At 40.1% G+C, this 27,713-nt stretch overlaps 1 protein-coding gene across 2 annotated transcripts in view; it reads right to left on the reverse strand.

Annotated features, from left to right (window-relative positions):
* KLF12 (KLF transcription factor 12) overlaps positions 1-27,713 on the reverse strand; it is a 367,692-nt gene that overhangs the window by 175,714 nt on the left and 164,265 nt on the right. For both annotated transcript variants that reach the window (XM_084622607.1, XM_084622608.1), the window contains exon 3: positions 21,933-22,022. In XM_084622607.1, coding sequence (XP_084478733.1) covers positions 21,933-22,022 — 90 coding nt within the window. The remainder of the gene's footprint in view (positions 1-21,932; positions 22,023-27,713) is intronic.

Consider the following 27,713-nt stretch of genomic DNA (forward strand, 5'->3'; position numbering starts at 1 on the left):
TTATGCAAACAACTCTCCTTTCCGTATGATTGAGAACCCACACTTCCTTAACTTGGTTCAGTCATTAAGACCAGTATACAGTCCACCCAACAGAGCAGAGCAGATGTCACAGGCAAATTGCTGGATAAAGTGTATGAAAGAGAAACTGAGCAGTGTGCAAAAGGTCTAGAGGGTGAAATTGTTAACCTGAGTCTTGATCTGTGGAACAACGTCCACAATGATCTTGTTGTATGTGCTTGTGTGACAACAGAAGAAGGGAATGTCTTCCTTACAGAAACAATTGATACATCAGGAAATGCACACACAGCAGAATACTTACAAGAAGTAGCAGTAAAAGATATAATAAACTGAAAAAAAATTTCAAATGTCTAGTATGCAGCTTGGTCACAGACCATGCTGCAAATGTATCCAAGGTGAGAAGAAATTTAGAAGAGAGTCCCAAGCTAATAACATACGGATGCAGTGCTCATTTGATGCACCTCCTAGCCAAAGACTTCAGTGTTACAGAAATAAAGGTTAATGTTGAAATTGCAAAATACTTCTGTAACAATCACTTTGCAGCAGCTGCTCTGAAAAAAGTGGGAGGAACCAAGCTAACTCTCCCACAAGATATGTGATGGAACTCAGTAGTGGACTGTTTTGAGCAGTATATCAAGAACTGGCCTAATCTGATGAGAGTTTGTGAACAAAATCATGAAAAAATAGATCTCAACATTGGGCTTAAGAGAAATGTTGAACACATGCTGAGTACCCTGAAGCCTGCTTCTGTAACCTTGAACAAAATGCAGAGAAATAGTTGTTTTATTGCTGACGCTGTTGAAATTTGGAAGGAACTGAGTGAGATCTTAAAAAAAGAAATATGCAATGACAGAGTTAAATTACAAGCATTAAAAAAACCGAATAGGACAAGCACTATCTCCAGCTCATTTTCTTGCAAATATTCTCAATACTCGGTACCAGGGTCAAACCTTAACTGCTGAAGAAGAGGAATTGGCTATGACATGGGCATCCAGCAATCATCCTTCCAAAATGCCAACTATAATAAACTTCAGAGCTAAGGGTGAACCATTCAAGAAATATGTTTGCTGATGATGTTTTGAAGAACGTCACACCAGTGAACAGGTGGAAGTCACTTAACCACTTGGATTCAGAGACTGTTGAAGTATAGAAAGAATATTTTCTTCCCTTGGACTAATTCATTCCAAATTGAGAAATCGTTTGGGACCCAAAAAACCAGGAAAGCTAGTTTTTCTTTTCCAGATCATGAACAAACAGGAAACTGATGGTGAACATGACTGAGTTAGCTGCAGAAGCCAATATTTTAAGTTTCTCATGTTGACCTGGCTGACATGGTCAATTTAATTTGCGTTTTTAAAAAAAAATATTTTATTTAACTATTTTAGTTAAAAACAATTTTAACAAAACCAAACCTGATTTTAAAAAACTTGAATGTTTAAATAAATTCAAAAATTCATATGGTTGTTTTGTTAAAATATTATATGTTTGCTGTTGAAGAAAAAAATCCTGAATATATAACGTTGTTGTTTTAGTTAAATAAAACCATTTAAATGTTTGTCTGGTGATGTTCTCCTCCTACTACAGCATGGCAAGAAAATCCTCCAAATATAAATGATTAACCTGTTGAATTGGAGATAGTTCACCTCCCAATGACTTCATAAATATCTGCTTCAGTTACCTTTGGTAAATGAAATAACCAAACAATCATTCATTTTCTGATATAGCTGTAAAACTAATCTGAAAAGTTTTCAAAATAAATCAATTTGATTTAAATCAAATCCACCCTGTCTATGGGTATTAATTAGTATTACTAACATGTTGCTACAATAAATGATCAAATATAATACATGTGACTATTTCGTTTATTGTTCATTTTTAGCCATATTCACTCATGGGCACCTAACTGTGACCCTCTCAACTTACTAAACTTCAAGCAGATAGCAGTAACAGCCCGGTACAATTTCTAAGAGCCTTGAAAATAGAATAAAATGGGTTTTTGTTCCACATTTGAAATGAAAGGGGTCAGACTCTTTTCTTCAGCAACTTTACTCAAGGTCACAGTTATGTTTCATGTTAGAAAACAGAGTTCAACAACAAAAGCCAGGTGAAGATTTAAATCATTCCTACCTACAGGATCACACTCACTCACATCTGAACATGTACTTCCAAATCACAGAACATATCAAAGAGAGATGGATTCTTTTTAAGTTAAGTCCCATTCCCTGCCCCCAGCAACACTATATTTGAAACCATCTGAAAAAAAAAGATTATCCCCACTCCAAATGTTTCAGCTTACTGAAATTTCTAGAGATAATCAGTAGGGCATCAGAATAAATAATGTGCTCGTACATTGTTTTTGCTCAGTCATGCCAGGATGATCTTAACTGTTTCATGTGAGATAACGATGCAATAAATCTTAACAGATCTGTACCACTGAACTCTTTTTTTCCATGGCATACTCTGAGGTTTCTAACATACAGATATATCATCCTCATAAACAAAGGCCTTGGTCATGCAAGTCCTTATATAGCATAAAAGGTTGACATACTCCATCACAAGTGAGAGTGGAGGCTATCCATAGATAACACCAGTAAGGTTAAGGACTTGGTATAGTACTTCATGCTGTTCATGACCCTTAAGCCTTAAAAATAAAAAAAAGAGGCATGCTGTTGATAGAGCATCAGGGTATCTAAGAGGACATGGGTTTTAGAGCCATAGAATCATAAAATATCAGGGTTGGAAGAGACCTCAGGAACCCCCTGCTCAAAGCAGGACCAATCCCCACTTTTTGCCCCAGATCTCTAAATGCCCCCCCAAGATTGAACTCGCAACCCTGCTCAAACCACTGAGCTATCCCTCCCCCCATCTTTATTATTAATGAGGTCCTTACTTTTGCAGGCTGCCCTTTGATCAGGCTTTACTATTAGACAAGAGTACCTTGTCAGACATGGCGCTTACAAATACAGGATTGGTTCCCTGTCCTGCTCACCAGTTTTTACCATTTTCATATAATACCCCGTGGTGCACAAACAAGCCCAAAGAGTAACTATTTAATGTATGCAGTTTTACCAGGATGACTCCACAGTTACTGCACCTGATCTACTGCCTGACTCAGCTCCCACTGAAATTAATGGCAAGATTACCATTGACTATACTGAGAGGTGAATAAGGCCGTTAACAATCCTCAACATACCACATTCTCTACAAGCTCAGCATCTGAAATCATTATCCCACTACCTAAAGTTTCTCATTTATTCATCAGATGAAACAGAAATCCAGTATTTCAGATTAACAAAATGTTAATATTTTTTAAACCTAGAGCTTTTTATAGAGAATACCAAGCAAATAGTACACCTCTTACTTTCAGGGCTCTTTTGTAATGTGGGCTTTAAAAAGTGTTAAAACTGGTTTGCATTTTAAATCACTTCTTCTCAGAAACTTCTCATGTTGTACCACAACAGATACGAGAAAAAGAAAACACTGTAGTAAATTATGTGTAGGAAATATTCAAAATATTATGGAATAAAGAATTTTGACCTTCTTTTTTTTACTTTTCAGAGTAGCAGCCGTGTTAGTCTGTATTCGCAAAAAGAAAAGGAGTACTTGTGGCACCTTAGAGACTAACCAATTTATTTGAGCATAAGCTTTCGTGAGCTACAGCTCACTTCATCGGATGCATAAAAGTGGAAAATGCAGTGAGCATGCTTTTATACACACAGACCGTGAAAAAATGGGTGTTTATCACTTCAAAAGGTTTTCTCCCCCCACCCCACTCTCCTGCTGGTAATAGCTTATCTAAAGTGATCACTCTCCTTACAATGTGTATGATAATCAAGGTGGGCCATTTCCAACACAAATCCAGGTTTTCTCTCCCCCAACCCCACTCTCCTGCTGGTACTCAGCAGCTCTCCAACACCACTTTCTACAAGCCATTACCCTCTGATCCAACTGAGGGTTACCAAAAGAAACTACAGAATTTGCTCAAGAAACTCCCTGAAAAAGCACAAGATCAAATCTGCACAGACATACCCCTGGAACCCCGACCTGGGATATTCTATCTACTACCCAAGATCCATAAACCTGGAAATCCTGGGCGCCCCATCATCTCAGGCATTGGCATCCTGACAGCAGGACTGTCTGGCTATGTAGACTCCCTCCTCAGGCCCTACACTCCCAGCACTCCCAGCTATCTTTGAGACACCACTGACGTCCTAAGGAAACTACAATCCAACCTGAAAATACCATCCTGACCACTATGGATGTAGAAGCGCTCTATACCAACATTCCACACAAAGATGGACTACAAGCCGTCAAGAACACTATCCCCGATAATGTCACAGCAAACCTGGTGGCTGAACTTTGTGACTTTGTCCTCACCCATAACTATTTTACATTTGGGGACAATGTATACCTTCAAATCAGCGGCACTGCTATGGGTACCCGCATGGCCCCACAGTATGCCAACATTTTTATGGCTGACTTAGAACAACGCTTCCTCAGCTCTCGTCCCCTAACGCCCCTACTCTACTTGCGCTATATTGATGACATCTTCATCATCTGGACCCATGGAAAAGAAGCCCTTGAGGAATTCCACCATGATTTCAACAATTTCCATCCCACCATCAACCTCAGCCTAGACCAGTCCACACGAGAATCCACTTCCTGGACACTACGGTGCTAATAAGCAATGGTCACATAAACACCACCCTATACCGGAAACCTACTGACCACTATTCCTACCTACATGTCTCCAGCTTTCACCCAGACCATACCACACAGTCCATTGTCTACAGCCAAGCTCTACAATTCAACTGCATTTACTCCAACCCCTCAGACAGAGACAAACACCTACAAGATCTCTATCAAGCATTCTTACAACTACAATACCCACCTGATGAAGTGAAGAAACAGATTAACAGAGCCAGAAGAGTACCCAGAAGTCACCTACTACAGGACAGGCCTAACAAAGAAAATAACAGAACGCCACTAGCCGTCACCTTCAGCCCCCAACTAAAACCCCTCTAACGCATTATCAAGGATCTACAACCTATCCTGAAGGACGACCCATCACTCTCACAAATCTTGGGAGACAGGCCAGTCCTTGCCAACAGACAGCCCCCCAACCTGAAGCAAATACTCACCAGCAACCACACACCACACAACAGAACTAGTAACCCAGGAACCTATCCTTGCAACAAAGCCCATTGCCAACTGTGCCCACATATCTATTCAGGGGACACCATCACAGGGCCTAATCACATCAGCCACACTATCAGAGGCTCGTTCACCTGCACATCTACCAATGTGATATATGCCATCATGTGCCAGCAATGCCCCTCTGCCATGTACATTGGTCAAACTGGACAGTCTCTACGTAAAAGAATAAATGGACACAAATCAGATGTCAAAAATTATAACATTCATAAACCAGTCGGAGAACACTTCAATCTCTCTGGTCACGCGATTACAGACATGAAAGTTGTGATATTACAACAGAAAAACTTCAAAACCAGAGTCCAGCGAGAGACTGCTGAATTGGAATTCATTTGCAAATTGGATAGAATTAACTTAGGCTTGAATAGAGACTGGGAGTGGCTAAGTCATTATGAAAGGTAACCTATTTCCCCTTGTTTTTTCCTACCCCCGCCTCCGCTTCCCCCATTCCTCAGACATTCTTGTTAAACCCTGGATTTGTGCTGGAAATGGCTCACCTTGATCATCATACACATTGTAAGGAGAGTGATCACTTTAGATAAGCTATTACCAGCAGGAGAGTGGGGTGGGGGGAGAAAACCTTTTGAAGTGATAAACACCCATTTTTTCATGGTCTGTGTGTATAAAAACATCCTCACTGCATTTTCCACTTTTATGCATCCGATGAAGTGACCTGTAGCTCACAAAAGCTTATGCTCAAATACATTGGTTAGTCTCTAAAGTGCCACAATTACTCCTTTTCTTTTTTTTTCTTTCTCAATTGCTCCTTAATTTGTGGTGTCCTCAATTAATTTTCTGTAGCTTTCATACCAACCTGAGGATTTTATACTGGCAGCCATTACCATAGTACAGGAGCATGGCAAGCTTCTGTAATGGATTGCATGGAGTATTCAGCTCCTACAGCAATATTCCAGGTTAACATATTCAAAGGGGAATGGTGAGAGTAGATTATTAAAAATAATGAATCATTTCATTTTTACTGCATATTTCCCTTTAAAATTCCACTCAGCAGTTCTTCATTGCAGATTTTGTCGTTAGAGAAATTACTTTGTTGCCATGGCAACATATTCCCACCCTGAAGTTCCATCCTGGTGCCTTTTCTTTCAGTTTCTGAAGACTGCAACTATCCCCATTCCCGTCCCACTTCTTCAAACTGCTACTGTCTGTACCTCATTATTCCACACAGGTTTTTAATTATTTTGCATCTGGTTTCAAACTTCAGTCATCTTGTTCTTAGGTGAAAGCATCCTGTGTTATAGTTTGGAACTAGTTGCACTTCACTGAGAACATGTTCACATAAAGACCTATACCACCAAATATAAGGGTTTATAGTCAATACTGTTAATAAATATTATTGAAAAATCAACAAAATATCCCAAGAATCTATGTTTGAAAAAATATATTTTTTACATATTTATGACAGTAAGGTAAATCTATCTACTGACATTGCAGAAGTGATAGCTAGGTCTGTTGCTTTTAATTATATTGGCAAAATTATTTTGGCATAATATGTGCTTAAATATAGTAGATCATCATCATAGATCTTCATCATAAACATCATTATAATTAGCATTCCTCTTTCTCTATCAGCACTAACTGTCTGAAAAGAAGAACATGCCTTCTCTCAGAGATTACTTAATTCAATAAAGAATTTAAATGGAACCAAGAAATACATTAATAAATATCCCCAACCCAATACATGCCCTCATAGTCCAGGAATGATTCTTAAAATCCCCCCCCACCCCAAAAATTTTTTTTTCTTTTTTTGCCAATTTGTATGGAAAGACATTAGTTTTAATAATAGGTTTGAAACTATTTAACAGTATGGTGACCAGACATCCCAATATTAATGGGAACATCCCAATATTAGAGGCTTTGTCTTATATAGGCAACTATAGCCCCCAACATGGAAAAAAAAGTGACCCAATTTTTCACACTTGCTATCTGGTCACCCTATTTACAGGCAACCATCTTCTTAGACATGCATCACATTGCTTTTGTTTTGGGAAGTCATGAAGTTTAAACAATTGGAAAAACTTGACCAGTTTGGACAATTTTATACACCTTCATGGATCTCTCCCTCACTCTTGATTTTAGTACTCTTTTGCAGTTGATTTAGATTTAGTTCGGGTAAAATTTCATTCATTTACAATTCAATTGTGCGAACTGCTCTGGCCCCAATGCAAATGAAACTTGGATTTACTTCTTTGGGAGTTTAGGCCTTTGTGAGGACAGCAGGTAGGGTATTACAGTGCCATTATTTGGAAAGAAACAAGTTATTTTCTATAATCTACTTAGACTATCAAATTTCCAGAGAAACCAGCTGTTTTCGTCTTAAATCCTCTGGGAAATGTGTGATTGTTTACTCCCAAGATTAATGTCCTAATCCAACTGCCCTTGAAGGAGGCTCAAACCCTAAAAACTCTCTTGGGCTGGTTAGAAAAAAATTAGGTAAGTTTAAACCAGAAGTAATTGAACACTTAAAAGACTGAGTACTAACAGCATAAATGTTTATTTTATGATTACAACTGTCTTAAATTACAGTCACTTATCACATCAGTAGTCTAAATGATTACTCAGAAATACTTTCGAGTGCATTTCATGCTCCAAACAAGTCAGATTAAATCCATTTTGAAAAAATAAATCTGTACAGAAAAAGCAGAAATATGAACTCCAGTTTCACTGAACCACGAACTATGAATTGCTTCTTTAAAGCAAAGATGAATAACACACAGTTAAATGATCAATTTTTAGTTTACAGTTTCACTTAAAGTAAAATTCTACAGCAATCCATCAATAATATATTTTTGGCTCTTAATGTCTCTCTAAATACTACTTTTGGGGTTTCCTGCCACAAGTATAAGTAGAACTTTTGGTGTCACATTACATACTTTATTATTAACGTGCTGATTGCAATTTTTGGATATGCAGCATTTGTTCAGTAATATGGCACCTGCATCGTAGATTCATGGCTATTCAAGTTCTAGTATGTTATCCAGTCCATCACTCTGCCTGTGCAGGATTTTTCCTAAATATATTTTCTAGTGCTTTGTCCCCGACATGGCTGCCCCCAATGCTCTATGGTGGAAACAGAACTATGGATATCCTTTTGCGGATCTAAACTACCAGTATCTCATCAATGAACTATGATGAGAGACATTACATATGAAAACACTATGATAGATATATGATAGTGTAAGTATTGCTATTCACCTATTTGAAAATGAGTAGGGGCAACAATAGTCAATGGTTAATCACTCTGGGCCTGAACCTGAAAAACTTTATTCATGAGTGGCTCTTCTCCAGCAGAGAAATCCTGTTGAAGTTAACTTTGTCAATTTTGATTTAGCAATACAAAAGAGCCACCTATGTTCAAACTCTAGGTGTCCTAACAATCATTAGATTCATGGCCACATAATGATATCACGCAGCACCATAACACAGTAAAGATAATCATACTAGCCAATAAATACAGCAACAAAACATACTTCCGTTTCACTCTAACCAAAATTCCCCAGTTCGCTTTTGCAGTGCTCCCCAAAGGTCCATAAATCCAGGTTATTTTGGACTAAGCCAGGGGTCTCAAACACACGGCCTGCAGGCCTCCTGCGGCCCACCATAGGCTGTTTGGCGGCGCTTAGGACTTTCCAGGATGGAGCGGGGAGGTGCAGGGATGCAGCACACTCAGGGGAGGAGGCGGAGAAGAGGTGGGGCTGGGGCGGGGATTTAGGGAAGGGGTTGGAATAGGGGCAGGGAGTGGGCGGAGTTGGGGCAGGGACTTTGGGGAAAGATTGGAATGGGGGCAGGGAAGGGGTGGGAAGAGAGGGTGAGGTAAGGGAGGGGCCTCATGGAAGGGGTGGAGTGGGGGTGGAGGCAGAGGGATGGCTTTTGTATCTTGGTATGAAAAGGTTTCAGTGATGCGGCCCTCGGGCTAATGTACTAGTCCTTATGTGACCCTCGTGGTGATTTGAGTTTGAGATCCCTGGACTAAGGTGAGCAGGAATAAGTTTTGGAATTAAGGGGCCTCTACTCACTTCTTTTATAATGAGGGAAGTTGCCTCCTTCCATCTCAGTGCAGAACAGGGATCTGTCAAGTAGGCAGGTACCAGATAATTTAAGGTTCTATAAGTCAAAATTAACAAGTTAATTCTACCAGAAGACCAACAGACAACCAGTGCAGATCCCAGAGGACTGGGGCCATGTGTTCCCAGGGAGCTACACTGCTTACCAAGCTAGATGTGGTACTCTGCAAAAGTCTATGAATGGATTTAAAATGCAGTCTCATGTAGATTAATTTTGAAATTCCAAAGGCACATAACAGTAGCGATTTCAAGTACAAATGGAATAAAGCCATCCACAGCACTGGTGTAATATTAGCATCCAACAATAACTGGAAGTTCAAAACCACCTACAAGACGTGAACCTGAGTAACCAATTTTGTAGAATGGGTCAGTCTGATCACAGTTACATCAGTGTCAACCAGAAGAAACTGCATAGCCTTTAATAGAGTTCTGCTGGAGTGACTCTGAAATAACTGAAAACAGAATCAGGAATAGAAGAGGAAGAACCTAAAACAGCAGTAGCAGGAAGCAAAATTGTAATTTGTGTCACATTTCTTTTTCCTATCAGAGCAAGGTAAAATGCAAACATGTTTGGTAGTTTTTGAAAAGTCCATTGTTTAATTTAAGTAAAAGTTGCAGAATATTTCTAAGTCCCTTTGTTTTCAATTTAAGCAGATTTTTACCAAAAATTCCCATGTTTTACAAAAAGTATTATTTCTTAAACTCAGAGCTGTTTTGAGTTCTGTTTTAGCTTTGCAGCAAACCACACTGATGAACGGAAATCAAAGCATTAATCTACTGAATACCTTTCCCCCCGTCTTTCTGCCAACTAAAATAAATCCATCCCACCATCAACCTCAGCCTGGACCAGTCCACACAAGAGATCCACTTCCTGGACACTACTGTGCTAATAAGCGATAATCACATAAACACCACCCTATACCGGAAACCTACTGACCGCTATTCCTACCTACATGCCTCCAGCTTTCACCCTGACCACACCACACGATCCATTGTCTACAGCCAAGCTCTACAATTCAACCGCATTTGCTCCAACCCCTCAGACAGAGACAAACACCTACGAGATCTCTATCAAGCATTCTTACAACTACAATACCCACCTGATGAAGTGAAGAAACAGATGGACAGAGCCAGAAGAGTACCCAGAAGTTACCTACTACAGGACAGGCCCAACAAAGAAAATAAGAGAACGCCACTAGCCGTCACCTTCAGCCCCCAACTAAAACCTCTCCAATGCATCATCAAGGATCTACAACCTATCCTGAAGGATGACCCATCACTCTCACAGATCTTGGGAGACAGGCCAGTCCTTGCTTACAGACAGTCCCCCAACCTGAAGCAAATACTCACCAGCAACCACACACCACACAACAGAACAACTAACCCAGGAACCTATCCTTGCAACAAAGCCCATTGCCGACTGTGTCCACATATCTATTCAGGGGACACCATCATAGGGCCTAATCACATCAGCCACACTATCAGAGGCTCGTTCACCTGCACATTTACCAATGTGATATATGCCATCGTGTGCCAGCAATGCCCCTCTGCCATGTATATTGGTCAAACTGGACAGGCTCTACATAAAAGAATAAACGGACACAAATCAGACATCAAAACTTATAACATTCAAAAACCAGTCGGAGAACACTTCAATCTCTCTGGTCACTCGATTACAGACCTAAAAGTTGCAATTCTTCAACAAAAATCTTCAAAAACAGACTCCAACGAGAGACTGCTGAATTGGAATTAATTTGCAAACTGGATAGAATTAACTTAGGCTTGAATAGAGACTGGGAGCGGATGGGTTATTACACAAAGTAAAACTATTTCCCCATGTTTATTCGCCCCCCTCACCCCCCACTGTTCCTCAGACGTTCTTGCTAACTGCTGGAAATGGCTCACCTTGATTATCACTACAAAAGGTTTATTCCCCCTGTTCTCCTGCTGGTAATAGCTCACCTTAAGTGATCACTCTCGTTACACTGTGTATGGTAACACCCATTGTTTCATGTTCTCTATGTATATAAATCTCCCCACTGTATTTTCCACTGAATCCATCCGATGAAGTGAGCTCTAGCTCATGAAAGCTTATTCTCAAATAAATTTGTTAGTCTCCTAAGGTGCCACAAGTACTCCTTTTCTTTTTTTAAAATAAACCCTGATATTTACCAAGAAAAAATAATAGGTTTTTTGCACTGATTTTCACCTGTGTTTGTTGTGGTGATAATAAACACTGATAAATTCTTGGGGAAAAATAAAATAAAATAAAAACTGAAAACAAAGGGCCCTAAATATTTCAAATGCTAAAGCAACTTTTCGTAACACTATACTTTAAAGTTCTGTATTGGCAACTTTTTAAATGTTCCAAAAACTATTGCTATACAACCCTTTTATCATTATTTACATAAAATTAAATATAAAACGATAATTTGGAAAACTGCCAATATTGCAAATTATTGATATTTTTTGTACCCATTCCAACACTCCTCCCCCACCATCACTGCAGTTTCTGGGTTCCCTGGACTGCGTTAGGGGTTCCTAACTGGGTTCGTCTTCCACCTCTTGACATTTGGTTAAGAATCAAGATACTATATTAACATTCTTGTAAGTGCTTTCCACCCGCGGAACTCATACGTTACTCTGCTGTGTTTAAAGAGGCTGTTTTCTCAATCATATACATCATGCATTCAGACCAGTTTCATCCTGGGCAAAAGTCTAAGAACATATCATTATAACTAATCTTATAATACAGGTATTTTAAGTAAAATGTATGGAGATGCATGCTCCATAATACAATCATATAACATTCCATGATCATATGAACAAGTCTAGCAGTGTAGATTCCCAGTCCTCTCACCATGCAGAAGAAAAAACACTACACCAGAATTCTCTGCTTCACAGTACTAAATAGAAACAATGTTCATATTAAGCTCTTATTAGTGCACATCTAAATAATCAGGCATTGTTTTTCAATACAAGAACAGCAAAACAATATCAGATAACCTAAAGGAAAGGCACAAGGGAAACATGTGGAGCCATTCAACCTATACTAACAATAGATATTCCGACATTGTCAAGCCAAAGTGTGATGACACTGTGACAAAGCACAGGGCAGACAGCAAACAAATCAACTATCAAAAGCAATACAATGCAATGAACTCTCCAGAGAGGAAGAGGCAAGTGATCTCAAATGGTGACTCTGAAGTGAAAAATATCCACGCCATTCATAATCCAAAGAACACTGGATAGTATGCTATCTTTTGGGAGAAAGGACAAATTTGGAAGAATGATAGGAAATTCTCAGTCATTGCAGTCTAGAACAATGACAAGAGTTCCATTTATATTCAGTAGATAAAATCAAGTATGAAGACTGAAGCTGAGGTCAATGTAGTCAGTTTTAGTTCTGATGTTTATCGTGAACAGAGAAATTAGGAGATTGACGTTGGAGACCAGACAGTGAATGTAAGTGGTGTAGAGATGGGGGGTTTGGATTCATGTAAGAGTAAAACGCTTTCTAGAATGATGAAGTTGGTGACCACTAGAGGAAGTGGGAAACTATCAAACTCATGTGTTCAAAAAAGGCAAGGTTTGTTATAGATGGACTTGAATCTACTCTAGAGAATGATGTGCTAATGGGGGCGGGGGATAGTCAAAGGTCTTTTTACTTCTCTAGTGTCTATGAAATCTCAGCCAAACAACAAGATGTACAGAAGAATGAATGTGAAAGCAGACTTCTTTAAATAATAGTTCATTAAATACTCATCCTCACAGCATGAAATAAAGGAAAAAATCCAGTAAAGCAGAATCCTTAAAATAATTTACGAAAGCACTCATCTCCACAGAGAGAGAGAAGGAAAAATGCCTATAATGCTAACACACACACACACACACATATATATATATACACACACATACAGAGAGAGAGAGAGACAGAGAGAAAGAGAGAGAGAGTACTTTCAGTACTTCCCAGCAGGATAGAAAGTAAAATATTCATTAAAAATACTATTTATAAAACCACCTCAGACAGGGAAAAGAGAACTAAAGAACAGTAATAAACAAGAGAAAAATAAAAATGATCCCTTTCCCATAATAAACCAACAAGATTAAAATAATTTTAGCACTACTGCAAGATGGTGGAGTTTATATCACACTGCTGAGACACACTATAGTGCTATAAATTACTATATTGTATTGCTTAACATTTGTTTTATTTCTGTTAAGCTGCACTGTATATAATAAAACAATTTGTATTTGTAGAGCACTTTTCATCTGAAGATCTCAAAACGCTTTACAAAAGCAGGTAAGTATAATACCAGCAGTTTACAAAAGGTAAACAGACACAGAAACAAAAGAGTTTGTTTGTTTGTGACCACATTCACACAGCAAGTCAGTGGCAAGCATAGGAAAAGAACCACAATGATTTGATTCACTATTCAATGTTCTAACTGCACTGCCATGTTTTCCTGCTCAAAATACAAACCTTCTATCTGATTCGTAATGCAGTGACTACCCTGAAGCATGGAAAACTGAGGATTTCACTTAAGTGTGCATCTAATCTGCTTCCCCCAGTTTTCCCCCTTTCCTGGCTCTGCTTGTATCCCCAATTTCCTTAAGTATTAATCAACTTTTCCTCAGCCACTCCCCCCCCAGCCCACTTATACACAATCTATTTTTATTGAACATAAAGTTAGTACTCAAGAAATGGGCCAGAACTGTAACCATGGAAAGTGAAGCTTTCAGTTTATCCACAGAACACATACAGCATGGGCAGTAGCTGTGCAAGCCTCAAGCTTCCTCACACTGCCTCCGATCAACTTGATCCAACTTGACAGAGAGACCTCAACAAAGTGTGAGAGATCAGTTCCACCCGAATCAGGTATGCTTGATTGTTGACATCTCCTGGACCAGTTAATGCTGTTTTGGGCATACAAATACTTACTCTATAGGAGATGCACTCAGTTTGAATAAATTTTATTTTAATTCACCTTGCTGTACACTGACCTAAAGTTGGGATGTCAACTGTAGCACAATACACACAACTAGGATGGTTTCAGAGTAGCAGCCGTGTTAGTCTGTATCCGCAAAAAGAAAAGGAGGACTTGTGGCACCTTAGAGACTAACAAATTTATTTGAGCATAAGCTTTCGTGAGCTACAGCTCACTTCATCGATGGAATGCATCCGATGAAGTGGGCTGTAGCTCACGAAAGCTTATGCTCAAATACATCTGTTAGTCTCTAAGGTGCCACAAGTCCTCCTTTTCTTTTTACAACTAGAATGGGTACCCAATTTTTAATTCCAATATGTAAAGGAATTATTGGCATCAAAAATTGGGAACTGCATTATATTATATCATGCCTGTGTTTACACTGAAGGTGGAACTGTAACAGATTATATTGCTATGTAGTAAGTTCAAATGGCTTAGTGAATGTATTACATTCATTATCGTATTATATAACCTCACATCACCTCACATCAAACAGATATCAAAGTTCAGAAATAGGTAGATGTCAGGGCTGATCGAAAATTTTCCATTTGAACTGTTTTGACAGAAAAGTCTTCAAATTAAATAATTTTTTTGGGAGGTGTCTGCTTGCCACAGAAAATTTTTACTTTTCATACAAAAACCAGACACTCAAAAACCCAGAAGTTTTCAGCGAAAAACTGTGATTCAGAAATGCTGCCACAGTGCCCTATGGGAGTTGTAGTTTACATGCCTTATGAACCCATTCTCTTCTCTGGCTTGTGCTTCCCAGCCACACTACATCTCCCAGGATGCAATTTGGCAGCTCAGCAAGAAGGGAGACTGTGGTGCATCATGCAACATGTCGTCTGGTCAGGACTCAAGCCCAGAGAGGAGAACTGAGATTCAAGTCACTTGATCTGAAACTTCCATGAGGGACTGCACTGACATTTATTTTAGGAGGAAATGTTTCGGTTTGGGTTTTTTTCTGCCCAGAAAGTCAAAATTAGTTCTAGTAGATGAGAATGCCATAGTCATTTTATGACAATATTGTGACACTAACCGGAAATCAACTGAACAGCTGTATAATGGCACCCTGAATGCGTGGAACAGCCCCCGCTCCCATGTATCAAACACTGTCCCTCTTCTCCTTCAAATCTATCCATAAAGCCCATTACTTATGCCAACTCTTCCTCCATTGAACCCTTCTCCGTTGATGCCATTTTGCTTTCTTACATTTGTACTGGTCATTTTTACCTGTCACACTAGTCCGCAAGTTAGACTGCAAGCTGCTTGGGGATCGGACCTTGCCTTTTTGTGTGTTTTATACTGTGCCATATATGCCTAGTGCACACAATAAAATAAAATAAAATAAATAAATATAATATTGCAGGTATTGGGAACAATCCCATCACAATGGCAGCTAAGCATACTTTTAGCCAGATAAAAACAGAACCAAACTCAATCACAGGAATGGAGATCAAGTTCTCCGCAATGCTTCACAACAGCTGATTCAGCTACCTTGGAAAGGTGAGCAATGGCAGATCCCAGGTCCTTCTGTTAGCTGAAATTCTGGACAGCATGATGCATCTTACAGCATACAATATCCCACCTGCTTTTTTTTTTTTTTACCTGTAAACTTGGCTAACTTGACAAAGTGACTGTACAGTCATTGATATTATTGTCATTATAGACAGTTCAAACAGACCCATTCTACAATTAGGAAAGCAAAAATCTTATAATTAAAAGTTGTAAAAAGGCTGGACATGTTTGAATATTAGGGGCCTGCATTTGATCCCCGAGAAATTCATGTAAAATCCCATTGGCTTCAAGACGAACAGGATCTGGCCATAGGCGGGGGGACATATCCAGGCTTTTTAGGCCATCACTTTAATATTAGTCTTGAATACATCACTTTTATAGACTATATTAGGGCCTGAACCTGCAAACCCTTAATACAACTGCTGTCCCGGATCAGGTCCACAGTCTGACTGATTCCCACTGGAATCAGAAAAATGCTCAACAGTAAGGGGGTTCAGGATCAGGGTCAAGACCTTAAACGGGGGGAGAGATAGCTCAGTGGTTTGAGCATTGGCCTGCTAAACCCAGGGTTGTGAGTTCAATCCTTGAGGGGGCCATTTAGGGATCTGGGGCAAAAATTGGGGATTGATCCTGCTTTGAGCAGGGAGTTGGACTAGATGATCTCCTGAGGTCCCTTCCAACCCTGATATTCTATGAATGGCCTTTAGTGCAGGATTTGCTCTGTTTATGAGGGACCATGTAAATGTATGGTTCTGTATAAATTAATCATAATCATATCAGTATTTTAATAATACACAATAATATTTCCAGTATTTTAATGGTATTCCTGGAAGTACGGCAGAATGAAAATGACAAAGTAAATAGATGCAATTTTCTGTGCAGGATGGGAGGATACACACAACGCCAATATGTTGGTGGATCCCTATTTGTGAAGTAGCCATATCACCAAGCTAAACCTGCCATATCATTTCAAGAATAAAAAAGGAACACCATTCGCTATCTGGCTGGAGGAAAGAGTGACAAATTATAAATAAAAAGTAGCAGCAATTTTTTTTTCTGTTACCAACACAGAGAACTCACAAACACTACACTAAAATCAGCTACATGGTATTAAAAAAGCTTTACCATATAATCAACTAAAGGAAATTTGATTGGAAAGTCAAACAGGATATCACAGTATTCAGTCACTTTGAACCTACCAGGTTGCTATTTGCAATAATTAATATTTCAGTCTATTTTCCCTCACTTTCAATATTAGCTTATGTATATAGTTTACATGTTTTTGTTCCCAAAAGTCAGATATGCAGCAAAGGAAAAGACCCCACATGCTACTCCACCATCGGAATAAAGAGCTGGTGCTGCTATCAACTTTAAAATTTTGGAAATAAGATGGAATACCAGGCTGGTGTGGGTTGGGCTGGGTTATGAACAGATGGATTCCTCTTTTCTTTCTTTCTTTCTTAACAAGGGCAAGGGTCATGGTGGATTTTCCATCACTGACCATTTTTAAATCAAGATTTGATGTTTTCCTGAAAGATCTGCTCTAGGAATTTTTGAGAGGACGTTCTACAGCCTGTGGTATACAGAAGGACAGACTAGATCAGTGGTTCTCAAACTAGGGCTGCTGCTTGTTCAGGGAAAGCCCCTGGCGGGCTGAGCCGGTTTGTGTACCTGCCGCAGCCGCAGGTTCAGCCGATCGCTGCTCCCACTGGCCACAGTTCACCGCTCCAGGCCAATGGGGGCTGCAGGAAGGGCAGCCAGCACATCCCTCGGCCCGCGCCGCTTCCCGCAGCCCCCATTGGCCTGGAGCGGCGAACCGTGGCCAGTGGGAGTTGCAATCGGCCGAACCTGCGGACGTGGCAGGTAAACAAACCAGGGGCTTTCCCTGAACAAGCGGTGGCCCTAGTTTGAGAACCACAGGACTAGATGATAACAGGGCTCTCTTCTGGCCTTGGAATCTCTAAATCATATTAGAAGGCTAGATTGTAGGCTGCGTGATTCCCAAAGTAATCTAACAGCAGTCATTGCTATCAATACTATCCCGAACTATGATTCAATACACATTTTGGAGATGTATGAATTGAAAAGGGGCTGTTTTGTTTAAAGCATTATTGTCATCACAAAGGCCATGCCTCCAGAACTATATAGCACTTCAGTGAGGCAACTGTTGCAATTATCCTGGCAGTGGTAGAACTGTCATATTTGTTATTATGTATATAGCATCATAGCTGTGCATGATATTTTAGACACATAAGATGAGAAGATCATATGGAAAGAGGAGAAATAGACTTGGGAGAGCAATATTAGCCTTTTCGTAGGTTTTGTCATTGTAGTCATTCTTTTCAACATCCAGTCACTGTCAGCAAAGGGAATGGAAATGGATGAAGCAGAAACTATGGGGTGAATTGAGGATGACAGAAATGATCTTTGAAGAGAGATTTGACGAAAGAGAGTGAAGTGGTGAGAATGGAGGAGATTAAAAGATTTGAAAGTTGATGAAAATTGAGAGCACTTTATTCTGTCTCTCTGAAAAACACTGATGTGGCCCTCCTTTACAGCTACTCCAGTAAGAAAGGACAAATAACATTTTTTGCCCCCAATATTTTGCTTTGGGTTTTCAAATATACCCATATAAAACAGCTGCTATATGGGTACATGTGATACATATTACCAAAGTGATTCAGATCAATCAGATAATGATACATAGCTTTCAAGCATCATCTAATTTGCGATGCATTTGTTCCAATTTTGCATCTACAAATGCAAAAAAATAAAATCCTTTTAGCAAAACTAGGGCCTGCAAACACTTATGCAAATGTATAACTTAACTTATATGAATATAGTTATGCATGTTCTTAAATGTTTTCAGGATCTGAGCCTTATAAACCACAATTTGTATAGGGCTTTTATACTTCATATTCAAGCCACTTAACACATTACATTTTAGTCCATTGTTTAACATTACTTCTGTTAATGAATTTATTGGCAATGCTCTGTCACTGAAAGGTATCTAACTTTTGCATGTCTCTTTAGTGCAGGGTTTGGGTTTTTTAAAACTATTTCTTGGTACAGCATGAACGTGAACATTTTTCCTGCTGAAATGCCTCATTTTCTCCTGTAAAGAAGCTGGGTTGCTTCTTATATGTTTCTTTCTGAAGCTGGGTACTGCCAGACAAAGATTTTACTGATGATCAAAAGATCTCAAACAGTAGGACACCAGAGAATATTAAATGATAAGCAAATTCAGATTTCTAAGGTAATTCTACCAAGTTATTAGTAATGCTAGCTCTTGTTCCACAGTAGGAGAGGTAATAATGAATCTTTGTTAAAGAGCAATGCAGTAGCTTTTATGTAATGCCTTTTCTTCACTTATGATAAAGTCATTAAAACAGCACTGTCTTCTTGAGACCTCAGACAATAGTCTGCACTAAATCTCCCATGCAAAATTAAGGATAGCATTTCACTGGAAAAATAAGTATCCACTCTCGCTAATGCTAATGCTTTCCAAAAATTATAAATTTACACTAAATCAGTAAAGCTTTTCAGAGAGCAACTGCTTCACATTTTTTCAAAGCAAATAGAAAATCCATTCCCCTTGCAACTCCTCTATTCCATATTTGTCTAGTGATCTCCATCTCCCAGGTCTTGTCTTCATTGCAGTGTTAGCTCGAGATATCACTCAAGTGTTGTCCTTAACCTAACTCCCATCCACACATTTAACTCAAGTTAAATAGTGCTTTAAACTCAAGTAAGCTGGCCTGTTGGAGAGGGCTGGGGTAGGTTGACTTCAAGTGTTGCTAGAGTTAGTAATACAGTGGGGATACGCAACTCTGTGAGGCTAACACAATCATTCTGTGCAGCTTGAGTGTTGTTTTGCAGTGTGACCACTCATGTGAACTATGGTAACTCAAGAGGAATTAATTCACATGTAAACAACTCGAGTTAACACTGCAATGAAGACAAGACCCCACAAAAACCTACTTCCAAAAGTAGAACTGAAGTCAAGATAGGAGTGGCAACTAAAATTGGGTGCATCTTAACTGATTCAAATATGATACATTTTCCAACACACAACTATCAGAAGGCACAGAAAATAATACATCACCAGAATTTTCCATGCTAATTTTGAGAGTCTTATGTGCTCAGGTAATCTGTATTATCATTGCAGCTGGTATACTGGGGGAGAAATTTTCAGATTTGTTTTGTGCAAGTCTATGGCAAGCAATATCTTCAACAAATAGGATTACAGCCTTTTATGCCAACCAGTAGTCAGACACCATTATTTGATTCATGCAGTAATTCACAAATCTTGTTGTTGTTTAAAAAAAAAAAAACAACAATCTTCTGACTACGTCTGGAACCTATCCTTCAAAACCCAAAGCAGATTGGAAAACTCTAGTGACTCCGTTGCAGTTTAAATTTAAAGCCCTCCTCCTCCCCCCCAGCTCTGCCTTCTTCAAATCCTCCCATTCCTTCAACTTCTATTCATCCATAGTTCATACTTGTACCACCCCTTTTCCCACCAGTTTTAATTTCAGTTAATTATATTAATACGCTTCCTTTCATTATTTCCACTCACCAGCAATGCAGGATTGTTTTTTATTGGTACAGTTTTCAGTGGTGTGTCTAGTCTAATCTAGTTTTCAACAGAGTGATGGAATTTCCACCATTCTTTTAGGTGACTTAGATGGTAAACTCTTTGGGGTAGAGACCATGTCTTTCTATGTGTTTCTACAGCATCTAACACAATGGTGCCCTGATCCTGACTGGGGCCTCTGGACACTATCGCAATAGAAATTAATTAATTAAAACTATTTCACTGTGTAACAGATTCCACTCAGTATGTTTTTCCTACTATTCAGCCTAAATCATCACTTTCATGGCCTACTTATTGATTGCCCCTTAAAGATTCATAAAGGTGCTTTATTCTTCTGACTAGACACTACTTTCCTGCCTCAATTAGCAGTGAAGCACATAAACTTCCAAACTAAATTGTGGTCTTTGTCCAAAGCCTCAATCACTGGAAAAAGAGCAATGACGTCATTTTCTGAACATACAGAAGTCCATAAAACCTTATTTATAAAAGAACCAAGGAAATTAGGAAATCAAATAAATTGTTAATTTCCTTCTAGTTTCTAAGACCCCAAGTAGGTCTCCCGGTATCCAGTCACACTTTAGTAAAGTATGGAACCTTTTTTATTTAGGGGGCATGCGGTACTTTGCATAACTATTTGCTTTTCTCTATTAAAACACATTTTACTATATTTTCTTTCTCGTCAGTATTAAGAAAGGTTCATGGTATACATGAGTTTCATGCCAACCCACCAGAAGATATTAGAAAGATTACCACTAAAGGATCAGTCTTTTCAGCACTATGGTTTATAAAAAGCGCCCAGTTTGGTTGCCTTCTCACGCTCCATACTTTATTGCATTATGCCATCTCCTTATGTGTGCTGAGGGTGCTCCTGTATCACCTTTAAGAAGTTGCACAGATGAATCAGAATTCCCTTAAATGGGGTCTTTCCTCTCAGAATGAAGCTGGGAGGACATTTTAGGCAACTGTTCTTCCACTTCAAAATCCTTCAAAGTGGGCCCCATAAAGCTCAGTCGTCTCCCCCATATTGTTCAAAATCTAAATGAAGCCATTGGGAGAGGAGCTGGAAAAACACAGGCTGAAGTGTTAGCAGCTAACAGTCATCTCTAAATCAACAAAATTACCCCTTCTATTATATCTGCTGCCTAATGAGGGCATCTGTCTACAGAAGGTTACGTTGTTCTGCAATATTTGAATCCTTTTGCACTCCTCAGTGCTACTGGATACTCATATAAGGACTGCCATAATAAGACAGTATCCTATCACCATCATCAGTGTCAAGCTAAACCCAAATAAGGATCCACATAGTTCCAAAAACTTTCAATATATCTTCTTAGAGTACAGATTGCTCTCCACTCCCAGAGGATGAGTTTGGCAGTTGACAGAGAACTAGCCTCAGGAAGACAACAGAGAGAAGAGCACACCATGCAGGGGAGAAGCTGTCCACTGGAAAGTCTGGAAACAATTACCAAGACACTGAAGAAGAAAGGGGGGATTTGTCTGGAAACCCCTACTTACCCCTTGTTCAGATTCCAACAATTCTGTTTTGACTCTGACTGCCGGCATCCCATCCAGCATTAACATTCTGTTCTCAAAGGCGTTGATGTCCTAAGGAAGGGGATAAAAAGAGAATCAAAGGTCAACTTAAATGAAAAAAATGTTTGGCTCAGTTCACCTACAATGCTGCTGATGCAGTACCAGTTAGCTGGTTTTTGCTATAAGTTTATTAAAATGAGAATGCTGGACCATCAATTTGCTAAATCCCACAAAAGTTTGGGAATTAATGTTATTTGGTACATAGTTACCATCAACTTGTTAATTATATTTAAAATACTGTCAACTCTCCTATCAATTACCTATATGTAAAGAAACTAAATCTCTGTGGTACAGCAGGTAATAATTTTCTGATTTCTTCATTTGAAGCAGATATATATGTATCATCTCTCATTCACTGCTAAACTATCAATGACCACCTCCAATCCACTACTCATGCCAGCCTCCCTCACCCACTTGTTACATTTTCAAACAAGCACCTTTGTGCTTTATCCCATGCTGTCCCACATGCTTGAGAGGAACTCCCCATAAATATCCACAAAACTAACTCATTATCCAGCTTCAAAAACCTCCTCAAAACTCTCTTTTGCGATGATGCCTACAAAAAAATTTGATAATAGTAAGGCTGTTGGGCTGAGACTACTGCCTATCATACTGACCAATACTGTCTCATTGTTTGCTTGTACTCCCCACCCGTCTGCCTGTACCCATCTGTTGTCTCTTGTCTTATACATTCCAAGGACCCTCTTTTTGTTCTGTGTTTATACAGCACCAAGCATAATGGGGCGCTGGTCATTAACTAGATCTCCTAGGCCAGGGGTTCCCAAACTTGGTTTGTGGCTTGTTCAGGGTAAGTCCCTGGCGGGCCGCGAGACGCTTTGTTTACCTGCATATCCGCAGGTAAGGCTGCTCGCAGCTCCCAGTGGCTGCAGTTCACCGTTCCCAGCCAATGAGAGCTGCGAGCGGCCATACCTGCGGACGTTCAGGTAAACAGAGCGTCTTGCGGCCCGCTAGGGGCTTACCCTGAAGAAGCCGTGAGACAAATTTGGAAATCCCTGTCCTAGGCACTTTAGTAACTCAAATAATTACTACATATATATATATATATATATATATTATATATATATTAATACACACACACACACTTCCTCTTTGCTAATATTGAAAACTTTAGGGTTAGAATTGGCAGCCTTGTGTCCACACACGGAAGAGCAATTATTCAGGAAGAGCAATTTCTGAATAGCTATTTCAGAATAACTTCATGTGTAGACAAGCCCTAGATTTGGGTGGGAGGGATAGCTCAGTGGTTTGAGCATTGGCCTGCTAAACCCAGGGTTGTGAGTTCAATCCTTGAGGGGGCCATTTAGGGATCTGGGACAAAAATTGGGGATTGGTCCTGCTTCGAGCAGGGGGTTGGACTAGATGACCTCCTGAGGTCCCTTCCAACCCTGATATTCTATGATTCTATGATCTGATGGGAGGAGAGGGGGAGTCCACAAATAACTGAGTAACTGTATTCCCAAATACATTAAAAATAGCTTAGCATGAAAACAAGGTAACAAAATAAAATAATGGTGTTCTTTGGAGTGACAGGACAGCAACGTTAAGTTCAGGGACAAAACTTCACGAGTAATACTCTGCACTTTTCAAATGGGTATCTCAACTACTTTTACAAATAGGCACTACACTGGCCTGTGGGTAAAAAAAGCAGTGGGTAAAAAAAGCTGTACCAATGAATACAATGGGGTGGATGAAGGCAATTCTTCCATCCTCTTCTATATCACTGAGGGTTAGGTACAATCCATCTTAGCTACAGAAATATAAATATTGCTACAACTATTTTACCAAGTGGCCAACAAAGGCACACATAGGTGAAAAGTGACTTCTCAAGGTAACCCAACAAATAAGGGACAGACTCTGGAACAGAATCCTTAAGTCATGAATCCACGCCCCTACTGTAACCACTAGTCTTCCTCCTCAGTAACGACAAGCTAATGGGAAGTCTTCCTTATATTATTCGGCGGGCAGCACATCAGTATAATACTCTCCAGTGCATTTATTTATTTTGAAAGCATGTGTTCACTACTATATTTCTTCACACAATTTCTTTTCATTTTACAAATTGAAAGGTGTGAAAATTGGTGCTAACCCAAGTACAGTGTCCCTCCAGGATGGGCGGGAGTGTCGACAACTCCAGAAAGGCACAGCTACTTTGATCACATGATTACCTTTGTGAAGTTTTTTTGGGAAATGGACCTGACTAGGAAACTGATCTTAAGAGATCACTTATGAGCATGGAATTTGGTCAATTAAAAAAAAGCAAAAAATAAAAAACAGGAAAATATCTTTAAAAGCATTTTAAGGACTACACCTGCCCAAGAGTCTCAGTTTTCATGAGAATACTAGTAGTCAGGTCTTAAAAACATTTCTACCTCCCCTGTTGCTGCATAAATAACTCACAGTAAAAGAGGAAAACTCAGACTATCTGGTGAAGTGCTCTGTGCTGACGGGACAGCTCTCCTGCCGGCATAATAAAACCACCTCGGCAAAAGGCAGCAGCTATGTCATTATGCGAAGCTCCGTCTCTGACATAGCGCTGTCCACACTGGTGCTAAGGTCAGTATAACTTACATCATCATCGCTTGGGGGGGTGGCTTATTCATACCCCTCAATGACATAAGCTACTCGACATAAGTGGTAATGTGTACAAGCCTGAAAACAGGAAAACTAACATCTCAGTTCTCAAGGTACTCCCCAAGGGCAGACCAATTAGCCCATTTAGGGCCATACTGTCTTAAGTGGGGCTCTGTGTGTAGCAGCTTGCAGAAAAAGGGTGGGGGGGGGGAGACACTGAAATTGATTATACATAAAATGGTGCCATGTGTACCTGTCAATGTCCCTTCCCCACTCTGAACTCTAGGGTACAGATGTGGGGGCCTCCATGAAAGACTCCCTAAGCTTATTCTTACCAGCTTAGGTTAAAAACTTCCCCAAGGTACAAACTTTGCCTTGTCCTTGAACCCTATGCTGCCACCACCAAGCGTTTTAAACAAAGAACAGGGAAAGAGCCCACTTGGAGACGTCTTCCACCAAAATATCCCCCCAAGCCCTACACCCCCTTTCCTGGGGAAGGTTTGATAAGAATCCTCACCAATTGGTAAAGGTGAACACAGACCCAAACCCTTGGATCTTAAGAATAATAAAAAATCAATCAGGTTCTTAAAAGAAGAATTTTAATTAAAGAAAAGGTAAAAGAATCACCTCTGTAAAAACAGGACGGTAAATACCTTACAGGGTAATCAGATTCAAAACATAGAGAATCCCTCTAGGCAAAACCTTAAGTTACAAAAAGACACAAAAACAGGAATATACATTCCATCCAGCACAGCTTATTTAGCAGCCATTAAACAAAAGGAAATCTAACACATTTCTAGCTAGATTACTTACTAACTTAACAGGAGTTGTAAGGCTGCATTCCTCATCTGCTCCCTGCAAAAGCATCACACAGACAGTCAAACCCTTTGTTTCCCCCCACTCCAGACTGTATACAGAAAGGTGGTTACCCTTCCGTTTATATTTATGACACGCCCCCAAAATCACAGATAGGGTGAAATACTGGCTGTGATTTCTTCCTGGAGCTCTAGGAGAAAACAGAGTTAATAAGATACATGCATCTCTAAATATACTACTGACTGTATAAAGACTAACAATATTTTCCACATCTCAAGGACAATTTTAACCGGTTGATTCTGGGAAACTTTCACGGGAGAGTGAATCAGCCACTTTGTTAGAAGCTCCTGAGATGTGTTGGATGTCGAAATGAAAATCTTGGAGAGCTAAACTCCACCGAATACGTTTTTTGTTATTTCCCTTGGCGGTATGAAGCCACTGTAGCGCAGCATGGTCGGTTTGCAGGTGGAAACGCCATCCCCAAACGTATGGGCATAGCTTTTCCAGAGCCTAGACAATGGCATAACATTCCTTTTCACTGATTGACCAGTGGCTTTCCTTCTCAGACGTGTTTCTCAGCAAGAAGCTGACAGGATGGAACTCTTGATCTGGTCCTTCCTGCATTAAGACTGCTCCCACACCACACTCGGATGCATCTGTGATTACTAGGAACGGTTTGTCAAAGTCTAGGGCCCTTAGCACAGGGTCAGACTTGAGTGTAGCTTTAAGCTGGTTAAAGGCCTTCTGACACTCTTCGGTCCACTGAACGGCATTTGGCTGTTTCTTTTTGGTTAGGTCTATCAGTGGGGCGGCGATTTGGCTGTATTGCGGTACAAATTGTCTGTAATATCTGTCCAAGCCGAAGAAGGATTGGACCTGTTTCTTTGACTTTGGGACAGGCTACTTTTAGATAGCATCCACTTTGGCCTGTAGGGGGTTGATAGTTCCTTGACCCACCTGGTGTCCAAGGTAAGTCACTCTGTTTAGGCCTATTTGACACTTCTTAGCCTTAATAGTTAGTCCTGCCTCCTTTATGCGCTCAAAGACTTTTTTTAGATGTTCCAGGTGTTCTGCTCAGGAATCCGAAAATATGGCCACATCGTTAAGGTAGGAGACTATATATTCTCCTAATCCCCCTAGGAGACCATCTACAAGTCTTTGGAAGGTGGCGGGTGCATTCCGCAGCCCAAAAGGGAGTACATTAAATTCATACAGCCCGACATGTGTGGTGAAGGCTGACCTTTCCTTGGCGGATTCATCTAGCGGTACCTGCCAGTACCCCTTGGTTAAGTCCAAGGTAGAGATGAACTGGGACCGACCCAGTTTCTCCAATAGTTCATCTGTGCATGGCATTGGATAGTTGTTTGGGTGAGTTACAGCATTTAGCTTACGGTAGTCCACAAAAAAACGTATCTCCCCATCTGGTTTGGGAACTAGAACCACTGGAGATGTACAGGCACTCCCGGAGGAGTGGATTACACGCATCTGTAACATATCCAGGATCTCCCGTTCTACAGCAGTTTTAGCTTGAGGAGACACCCCGTAAGGTCGGGCTGTAATTGGGTGAACATTACCTGTGTCAATGGAGTAGTATGCCCGTTCAGTCAGTCCCGGGGTGGCTGAGAATGTTGACGTGTAGCTAGTGCACAACTCCTTGATCTGCTGTCGCTGCATACGCCCAAGGGTCATGGAGATGTTTACCTCTTCTACGCCACCATCACTTTTCCCTTCGTAGTAAACACCTTCAGGCCACTCAGCATCATTTCCTCCCTGGGCTGTAAACTGACAAACCTTTAATTCTCTGGAATAAAAGGGCTTAGGAAACTAATATGGTACACCTTAGGCTTTTGGTTGGAGGTGGGGAATGCTATGAGATACTTAACAGCTCCCAGGCGCTCTTGGACCGTGAATGGCCCTTCCCACGACGCTTCCATTATATGGGCCTGGAGCGCCTTTAAGACCATGACCTGGTCCCCTACTTTGAAGGAACGCTCTCTGGCATGTTTACCATACCAGGCTTTTTGCTCTTTTTGAGAATCCTGTAGGTTTTCATTAGCAAGGGCTAAAGAGATTCAGAGGGTGTTTTGTAGGTTGGTTACAAAGTCCAGAATGTTAGCTCCTGGAGAAGGTATAAACCCCTCCCATAGCTGCTTCATCAACTGTAATGGCCCCTTAACCTCACGGCCATATACAAGTTCAAATGGTGAAAAACCTAAACTAGGATATGGTACAGCTCTGTAGGCAAAGAGTAACTGCTGCAACACTAGGTCTCAATCATTGGAGTGCTCATTTACA

Source organism: Lepidochelys olivacea (assembly GCF_965140295.1).
Source record: "Lepidochelys olivacea isolate rLepOli2 genome assembly, chromosome: 1".
NCBI lineage: Eukaryota > Metazoa > Chordata > Testudines > Cheloniidae > Lepidochelys > Lepidochelys olivacea.